Genomic DNA, 8937 nt, shown 5'->3' with positions numbered 1-8937 from the left:
GCGTCATGGGCACCGCCCAACCCAGCCCCTGAGCTGGGCGGTGGCCTGCCCAGCAGTGCCGCCACCGCCTCCCGCCGGCGGGCCCCTGGGCTGAGCAAGCCGGCGGCCCTGCTGCTGGCGTTTGTTCCTCGCATGATTCACGTTTTTCTTACCGTAGTGCCAACCATCAGATCATGGGTCGCCCCCACCGTTTTCCGCCATCCGCTGTGCACTCCTGCTGCCGTCTTCCCATTCGCTTGCATCTCCGCACCCTGCTTGTACCTCCCCTGCTCTCTTCGATTCTTTGATGTCCTTGCCTGGCCTGGCCATGAGTGTGACATTGGTGCTCATGTGACCAGCGCCCTTGCGAAAAGCCAGGAACAGGAGGACACAGACAGATGCCTGCTTCCATGCCAACAAGCCGCTGCATGGTGTGTAGAGGGGTTGCGCCCAGGTGGCTACCTATTGTGGGAATTATAGGAATGAGAAGAAAATGCACATTAAAGCTGGTCCGACACCTGCAGCTTCACACTCAGTAAATCCAGGCTAGGACTGCAGGTGGTAAGCAGCGGCCGGCGTGGGGTGACGCCACGCAGAGTGACGGCTGACGCGGGGGCGGCGCGCGCTGCCAGCGCATCTCCCCCTTCGGGACTGTCCTCAACTTCTTCTCGGGACTATCCTCAACTTCTTCTAGCTTACAGTGCGGAACTCAGGCCACCCCAGAGAAACGGAACAGAAGCCCAGGGGGCAGCCTGCTCTCCGAAGTAGCACCGCTTCCCAGTTCCCTATCTCCGCTTGGCTGCACGGGTGCTGCAGCACAATGGAGCAGGCACTGAGGCGAGGCGCTGTTGCAACGCTGCGTGCCAGAATGCGTGGGGCGAGCCTTACCGCTCCGCCGCCTGACTGCCTGCAGGGGCATCATGGTCGCCGGCACCAGCCCTCTGCAGCGCGCTGCGCAGGCAGGGGATGCGGCGGCAGTGGACCGCCTCCTCGCCCGCCACCCCTCTGCCGCCGACATGGGCGTCTCGCTCTATTTGGCTGCGATGGGGGGGAGCTCCAGTGTGGTGGCCCGGCTGCTGCGAGCCGGCGCCCCTGTGGATGCTCGTGTGCAGAGGCAAGGCCATGCTCTCAGTGCGGCAGCCCAGATGGGGCACACCCGTGATGTTGAGCAGCTGCTGGCGGCCGGCGCAGACGTGGCTGCGGCGAACGAGGCCGGCCAGGCAGCCCTCCACTCGGCGGCCGTGTTTGGCCACTGCAGCGTGCTGCGGCTGCTGCTGGGGGCGGGCGCCGGCGTCAACCAGCAGGACGCGTACCAGCAGAGCCCCCTGTGCATCGCGGCTGGCGCTCTTCAGGCAGATGCGGTGGCGCTCTGCTGGAGGCTGGTGCCGATGCCTCGGCCAGGGGGCAAACGCCGCTGCACGCAGCAGCAGAAGCCCTTGGCAGCCCCATCACCGGCCTGGTCGGCGCCGACAGCCAGGCCGCAGTCGTGCGCCAGCTGCTGGCGGCTGGGGCGTCCGTTGCGGCGGCGGATGAGCGGGGCTGGACGCCCCTGCACTGCGCCTGCAAAGGGACGGCGCCCGGCCGGGGGTGCCACGCTGCGGTGGTGCAGCTGCTGGTTGACGCTGGGGCGCCGATCGACGCGCGGGATCAGTATGAGCAGGTGGGACAGGCGGGGCTCTTGTTCAAGGACTCTTCAGGGGGTGGCGAGGGGTCCTCGGGCTGCTTGCCTCGTCCGCAGATGGGGTGATGGCGGGCGGTCGAGGGGGGGCTTGCGAGCGGCACCACACTCGCCCAAGAGCAAGGCGCGCAGCTTCATGCGTGCGGCCCCCCGCCTGCCCTGTGTGCCCGCCTGCAGACCCCGCTGCTCATCGCCGCCAAGAACTGCCAGCCAGAGGCGGTGATGGTGCTGGTGGCTGCCGGGGCCTCACTGGACGCGGCCGACGACTACGGCAACACGCCGCTGCATGCTGCGGCTGCACACAAGCGCGGCGGTGCGACGGTGCGAGCGCTGCTGGCAGGCGGCGCCTCCGTCACGGCCACAACCAAGGCACCCGCCTGGTTCACGCCGCTGCACAGCGCCGCTCAATGCGGCGCCGTGGAGCCTGCGCAGGAGCTGATACGGGCGGGGGCGGCGGTGGGCGCAGCCCCGGCGCCAGGATCAGCACCCCTCGCTGACGAGGGGAGCTCTGCCCCGCTGCACCTGGCGGCGCAGTACGGCCACACAGGCATGTGCAGGCTGCTGCTGGCAGCCGGCGCCGACGTCAACGCGATCAGCTTCCAAGGCGCGTGGCCCCTGCACTGCGCCGCCAGCCACCTGGACACAGCCCTGCTGCTCATCCGGCTGGGGGCCGGCACCGACTCCAAGCTCTTTGCAGACACTCTCGGGCGCGGGCCTCTGGAGGCCGCCGCCGCCGGCAACGCCGAGTACCTGCAAGCGCTGAGGGCCGAGGCCGGGGCGCAGCGCTGTTGCGCGCAGTGCGGCGAGGCGAGGCCCAGCCTGCGGTGCTGCGCCAGGTGCCTGGCGGCGCGCTACTGCGGGCGCGAGTGCCAGGCCGCGCACTGGCAGCAGCACAAGGCGCAGTGCAGGCGTCCCAAGGTGGTCTTTGGCCCGCCGGGCTTTGCGCCTGGCACCATCTTTGTGGCCGAGCTTGAGCGCAAGCCCACCTGAGCCTAGCCTGGAAGGTTGGTGGGCCTTCAACTCCCGCGCAGCTGTCCCTCCAATTGATCCGCACGGTGCGGTGCATGCGTGTCTTTGACTGCTCATCTGATCTGCCTGCCTCCCAACACGCTGTGCATGCTGTGCATGCTCTGCTTCTGCAAGCCTTCATGTCCAGGGACATCCCCACAGCCTGCCTGCCTGCATGCCGTGAAGCATTTTCGCCTCTGCATGGAACATTGCCAGGACCGCAACCAGACCCCAAACCCACCCCGCTGTGTACATAGAGCCAAGATGTCTGCGGCCAGGTTACAGACACTTCACACAGGGCGGGGGAGGCTACCACATCACACACAGCCCAAAGCTCGGAGCCGCCTGGTGCACAGCACCGCCGCGTTCCACGCTGCCATCCTCCCGCCTCAGCTGCCTTTGCCCTGCTGCTGCTGCTGCTGCTGCTGCTGCTGCCGCTTCTCTTTGTGTGCCTCCTGCGCCTTCTGCACCAGCGGCTGCAGCTGGCCGCGCTCCGCCAGCGCCGACAGCAGCTGGAAGGCAAAAGGGATATAGTCTGTGCGCCGCCGCACATTCTCGTCCCGCCACCGCCCCCGCCGCTCCTCCTCCATCGCCAGCTGGGCCTGCAGCCTGCACAGGCGCGCGGGGCAGCCGGCAGCGGCGGCCGGGCAGCGCCGTGGGGCTGGTGCAGAAACAAGAAGCTTGGCGGGCACCCTGACAGGCAACCGCAGCAGGAGCTGAAAGTTGGCGCGGTTGCAGCCCGTTCATGCCTGGCATCGCCTCGAGCCGGCCACACCAGCCCACAGCACCACACCACGCCACGCCAGCACACACACAGACGCACCTAGCACCCTCCGCCTCGCACTCGCTCAGCTGCGCCGCCAGCGTGTCGGGATCATCGGGCAGCGGCGCCTCCTCGCCGCCGCCGCCGCCGGCCGCCGCTGGGGGCTCGCTCTTGCCCAGCTTGGCTCGGATGCGCTCCTGCGAGCGCACACAGCAGGCAAGGCAGGCAGGTGGGGAGACGTTGCCAGGTCAGCCGGGTGGTTGAGGAGTGTGGCAGCGAGAGGGCAAGCACCGCGGGCAAGCGAGCGAGCGAGCGGGCATGCCTGCCTGGCCCGCCAGCCCAGCAGCCCCATCCCAGCTGCGCTGTGTGGCTGCGCTGTGCGGACCCCGCAGCCGCACCTGCAGGCGCCGCTGCTGGGCCAGCTCCCGCTGGTGCTTCTGCCGCCGGTCCTCTATGCACGCCATCAGGTTGAACTGCGGGCAGGCCGGGAGGGAGGGAGGCAGCCCAGACGATGCGAGGCACGCTGCTCACAAGCAGCACGGGCTTTGCAGCACGGCAGGGACCCGCACACGCAGGCAGCCTGCTCCGCCTCTTCCCAGCCCAGCCCAAGGCACCTAAACCCCTCCACCCTGCCCCCACCTTGACCTCGCTGGCCGCGTAACGCCTGATGCGAGCGGTGATGGCGGCGGCCGCCTTGGTCAGCCAGTCGCCCTGTACGCGGCGGCGGCGCCAACATGGGGCAAATGTAAGGTAGGTGAAGGTACAGGTACAGGTACAGGTCAGGTACAGGCAGGGGAAGAGCCTCCACAGGCCTGGCTCCCCCTGCCACGCCTGGCTCCCGGCCAGTGCTGTTCTGCCCGGCGACGCACACGCCGCGCGGCAGGCGGGGTGCCCACCTCGCTGCAGTCTGCCAGCTTGATGGGCCCCTCCTTCAGCCCATCCAGCTCGTACAGGCAGCCGCTGCAGGTGGGACAGGGCAGGGCAAGGGAGGGCAGGAGGCAGGCGGTGGTGGTGACCGCCCAGCTGCACATGATTGTGGAGTGCTCAGGCGCCCAGTGCATCAGGGCTACAAGCTAAGTATAGTAGTGTCAACCTGCAGCACCCACTCCTGCCACCAGCCCACCCATGCCGCCAGCCCACCCATGCCACCGCGCCACGCACCCCACGGGCACGTAGGCAATGAAGTGGAAGGCCTCCCCCTTGTCGTCGTCCCGCTCCTCGGGCGGCAGGATGGGCTGCGGCGGGGAGAAGGAGTTGTGCACCGAGCGAATGGTCTCGCTGTTGCCGATGGCCAGGCCTGCGGGGATGCGCGGGGGCGACACGGCGAGCGGTGTGCTTCTCAGTGGCGCAGGCGGCGGTGAGTGTGGGAGCAGTGTTGGATGCGCCGGCGGGCGCTGCAGCGCGGCGCAACGCTGCGCCGGTGTGCTGCGCTTCACCGCCGTCGCCGCCCTGTGTGGCCGCCACCCACCCTTCATGTCTGGCGGGAAGCCCCGAGTGAACTCCCGCAGCTGGCTCAGCTCCGGCCCAATCTCCAGCTCAGGCCGGTTCATCAGCACGCTCACAATGGCCTGCTCCGGAGGAGTAGAGGAGGCAGAGGCGGGACCAGTCAGGCAGGCAGGCACCAGTGTGGGTGAATAGAGGGACAGGGCTGCGAAAGGAGCGGCGGGAGCAGGGGCAGCGGCGCGCCTGGGTGGCGCAGGCGTTGTGAATGACTTGGGAGGCGAAGAACACGCCCCGCTCCTCATAGTCTGTCGCCACGGGCCGCTCGTCCTCCTCCTTCTGCCACTTGAATAGGAAGATGAGGCCGTAGATGGGCCTGCGAGGGAGGCGTGGCGTGGGCTCGAGCATGTGCCGAGGGGCGGGGGCGGGCACATGAGTCGGCAGCAGCGGCGGGCCGCGGCGGCAGCAGGCGGGGAGGCGCACTGCAGGCTGTTGAGGCTGTCATCGTCCAGAGACCACAGTTCCTCCATCTGCAAGCAGGAGAGACAGCGAAAAGGGCGATCGCACGATCATCACTACGCCATTCCTGCCCTGCACGCTTCCACCAGGGCCTGCATCGCACCCCCTGCACCCCACCTGCACGCCTTTGACGCCCATCCGGTCCAGGAGCTCGGTGAAAACTCCCGGGTCGCTCTCTATCGTCGTCCAGTGATCCCCCATGATTGTGCAAAAAGGGGAGGATGATGGAGGAGAAGAGCAGAGGGCGGGAGCTTGCGGCATCCTCATTGAAGGACTTTGACAGCCGCCGCCAGCTCAGCCACCGCCTGCTCCTCCTGCCTTCCGTCAGGCCTTCGCATGCACCCAAATTGAGTGCGCCTTGGCCTCTGCCAGACCAGCTAGCATGCCTGCCTCTCCCTGCTGTGTCCGAAGGGTTGCCAGTTGCACGTAACGCAGCCGCCTGACAGGTAGGTAGCGTGTGCGAGTCGGGGCGCAGGGATGTCAAAAGTGAGGGAAGAAAGGCATTGCGAGTCAAAACAAAAACAGGTAAAGGAGCGCAGTGTTGATGACGGCGGCTGGCAGGGCAGCACTAGTTGCAGTGCCCCAGAAGTGGAGGCGAGGGTGGGAGCCACATGAATGTAGCGCAGCGTAGAGTACACAGCAGGAGCAAAGAGCAAAACAGTAGGCACAGAGCAGTCAATAGCGGGGAAGCTGCACTGCGGCTGCCTCGCAGCAACACAGCGCGTCGTTAAGAGGGAGGGAGGTGGGTGTAGAGGTGCGCAAGGGCCTTATTCTTCGTGCGGGCGGTGCCCATCATGTGGCGCCTCGTCACGCGGGCGACACGGCGCCGCCGCTGCCGCCCTCCCCGGGTACCAGCTCCCAGCTCTGGCCGCTGCTGTTGGAGTCGCAAGACTTGCGCCCCGTCAGCTGGTGCTTGGCCAGCGCCGCGGCGGCGGCGGCGGCGGCGCTGGGCGACAGCGAGGGCGACACGGGCCCCGTCCTGCCGCCGCCGCCGCCAGCCGTGACCAGCACTGTGGAGGCGGTGAGGTCGAGGGCCGCCACCGGCGGCAGCGGGGGCGTGCCCGCCGACATGCCGCTGCTGGAGAGGCTGCCGGCGCGGGCGCCGGGCTGCGAGGAGGGCTGCTGGCGCGGCGGGTGGGTGCCCGCGGGCGCGTCGGGGCTGTGGTGCCGGTACCCGGGCGGCGGCGTGGGTGAGGGAGACCTGCGGCAGGCGCACAGCAGGGCAGGCACGCGCACGGCGGGTCAATCGCGGCGCTCGAGCGCGTGCAGTGTAGCAGCGACGGGTGTGTGGGGATGGAGGGGGGCGGGATGTGATGGGGAGGGGCGCCAGGGGTGCCAGGGGGAGTGGCCCCTGCCCTGCCCTCTGCCTAGCTCAGCTGCTCTACCTGGCGTGACGGCTGCTGCCCCGGGGCGGCGCCGTGCGGCGCGACGCCGCGCGCCCGGGGCAGCCCTGCCGCTGCCACTAGCTGGCCGGCCCAGGCTGACCGCCCTACAGGCTCCTCCTCCTCCTCCTTCCATCCACACGCATCCCCGGCTGCAGCCCCCAGCAGAGCAGGCGACAGCGGCGGCGGCGGTGCAGCAGGCGCCTAGCTAGTAGTGGCGCCTGCGGGGGGAGGAGGGGGCAGGGGCACCGGGGATGCACGGCACCAAGGGTTGAGCGGCAGCAGCCGCCCAACGGTGCGCCCCGCCTCCTCCCGGCGTGGCGCGCGGCGCAGCATGGGGGCGGGCAGCATGGGCGGCGCGACAGCGACGGCGGCGGCGAGGGCACAAACCTGCTGCGCTTGGCTGACCGGCTCCTGCTGCGGCTGCGCTCGTGGCTGCGCTGCTTCTGCTGCTGGGAGCGGCCTTCCAGGCTGCGCCTGCCGCCGCCGCCGCCGCCGCCGCCAGTGCGCGTGGGCGCGGACTCGCCGCGCAGCCAGGGGTGCTGCAGCATCTGCCCCGCCGTGGCACGCTTGCTGGGCACGAAATTGAGCATAGGCATGAGGAAGTCGGCAAAGCTGCGGGCCTGCAGCAGAGGGAGGAGAGCGGAACGGTCAGCTGGAGCCCGAGGGGGGGTGGGTAGCCGCACGGGTTGAAGGGATGCAAGGGAGGTGCGGCAGCAGGCGTGCAGGGGGGCTCAGAGAATTGTAGTCTATTTTGAAACATCACGGTTGTCAGCCAACGGATATCAAAGGTTGTTCCTCACAGCGCCCGCGCCGGCGGCAGCGGCGGCACACACTCAACAGCCAGCAGCAGGCGGCAGCAGCAGCTGAGAGCAACGGCAGGCAGGGGCGAGGTGCAGGTGCGCCAGTGTTGGGGCGGCGGGGGGGCTGCTCAGAAAGAGAGTTTGTGTACTCATGTCGGCTTGTTAGGCCGACGATCGGTAGTCTAACATGCATTGATTGAGGTTGGTCCTCACGGCAAGCCCGCGCCCCGGCTGTGCAGCGATGCGGCGGCAGCTGTGCTTTCAAGGGGGCAGCGGCAGGGCGGCAGGGGCACGCAGCAGCAGCACATGGCAGCGCAACATCACATCACACATCATATGGGGGGCACTACATCATCCCATCATCAGCATGCAGCAGCATGTGCAGAGCAGGCCGACGCCCGGCGGCGGTACCGCGCCGTACCTCCTCCCTCCCAAACTTGTACTTCTCCTCCAGCACCCGCTCCAGCGACCAGTAGTTGAGGCGGTGGATGTGGCGCAGGCGGCCCTCGCGGCTGAAGATGTCGCGCGCGTAGCGGCCGGTGGTGGCCACGGAGCGAGGGATGTGATCCAGCAGCTCGATCATCTGGCGGGGAGGGAGGGAGGGAGGGGAGGGGGCGCAGGGGCGGGTGAGCGTGCAGGCGGATGGGAGGGGGAGGCGGCCAGAGAGGCGAGCTGGGTGGGACTGAGCGAGGCGAGAGCATGCCTGCAAGCCGCAGCAGCCGTGACGCCCGCCCAGCGCAGGCAGCCGAGCGCTCCACCCAGGCAGGCAGGCAGCCAGGCGAGCCCAGCCGGCCAGCCCAACGGCCCGACATGCACAGCACCACACACCAGCCCACACACGCGTGCCCCCACCCACCCGCCCACCCGCCCACCTGCGCCAGGTGGTCTTCGTCCCGACTGTACTCCCGTCCCGCCTTGGGCTCAAACAGGAAGTCGCCCGTGGCCAGCTCAAACACCATGCAGGCCAGGCTCCAGATGTCGGCGGAGGCGTCGTAGCCGGCGCCCAGGATGACCTGGCGCCAGGCGGGGCGGGGGAGGGAGGGCAGGGCAGGGCGGGCGGGGCAGGCGGGGCAGGGTGAGTGCTGGTGTGTGTGGGCAGACTGTGAAGCGGGGGAGGAGTGAAGAGGGGGCTTGAGGGGCACGGGTGTGGAGGTGTATTGGTTGGGTGTGGTGTGGTGGGTGTGGGTGTGGGTGCCAGAAGAGTAGTGCTCAAGGGAATGCGGCGGCCCTGGAGCTGCCTGCCCCGCGGCACGTCGCAAGGCGACCCGGCTGGCTGTGGGCCACGATTACGAGGGCGGCGCGCACGGGGGGGGGCGCGCAGCCCAGATACCAGATGGCCTCGGGGGGGGGGGAAGGTGGGGGGTG

General features: G+C 68.9%; 3 protein-coding genes across 3 annotated transcripts in view; 1 reads left to right on the top strand and 2 right to left on the bottom strand.

The window, feature by feature from the left end:
• Positions 1-1007: 1007 nt before the first annotated feature.
• On the top strand, positions 1008-2395 carry CHLNCDRAFT_13257 (hypothetical protein; the record flags this gene model as incomplete). The annotated part of the gene is made up of 2 exons (XM_005846754.1): positions 1008-1306; positions 2164-2395. Coding segments are annotated over 2 exons (531 nt in total), but the record flags the coding sequence as incomplete, so codon positions are not given.
• Positions 2396-3120: 725 nt separating this feature from the next.
• CHLNCDRAFT_10119 (hypothetical protein) lies at positions 3121-5576 on the bottom strand (the record flags this gene model as incomplete). Its single annotated transcript, XM_005846609.1, has 9 exons — positions 3121-3274; positions 3720-3901; positions 4068-4139; positions 4325-4388; positions 4590-4725; positions 4897-4996; positions 5073-5244; positions 5352-5398; positions 5505-5576. Coding segments are annotated over 9 exons (999 nt in total), but the record flags the coding sequence as incomplete, so codon positions are not given.
• A 218-nt stretch (positions 5577-5794) lies between these two features.
• CHLNCDRAFT_58196 (hypothetical protein) overlaps positions 5795-8937 on the bottom strand; it is a gene marked incomplete at its 5' end in the record, with an annotated part of 5230 nt that continues 2087 nt past the window's right edge. Inside the window, 4 exons of the mRNA XM_005846608.1 lie at positions 5795-6588; positions 7160-7392; positions 7994-8155; positions 8445-8585. Coding sequence (XP_005846670.1) covers positions 6195-6588; positions 7160-7392; positions 7994-8155; positions 8445-8585 — 930 coding nt within the window. The 3' untranslated portion in view covers positions 5795-6194. The remainder of the gene's footprint in view (positions 6589-7159; positions 7393-7993; positions 8156-8444; positions 8586-8937) is intronic.

The sequence above is a fragment of the Chlorella variabilis genome (assembly GCF_000147415.1).
Source record: "Chlorella variabilis unplaced genomic scaffold CHLNCscaffold_13, whole genome shotgun sequence".
Taxonomy (NCBI): Eukaryota; Viridiplantae; Chlorophyta; class Trebouxiophyceae; order Chlorellales; family Chlorellaceae; genus Chlorella; species Chlorella variabilis.
Note: the sequence above shows the minus strand (reverse complement) of the source record. Positions and strands in the feature narration are given on the sequence as shown.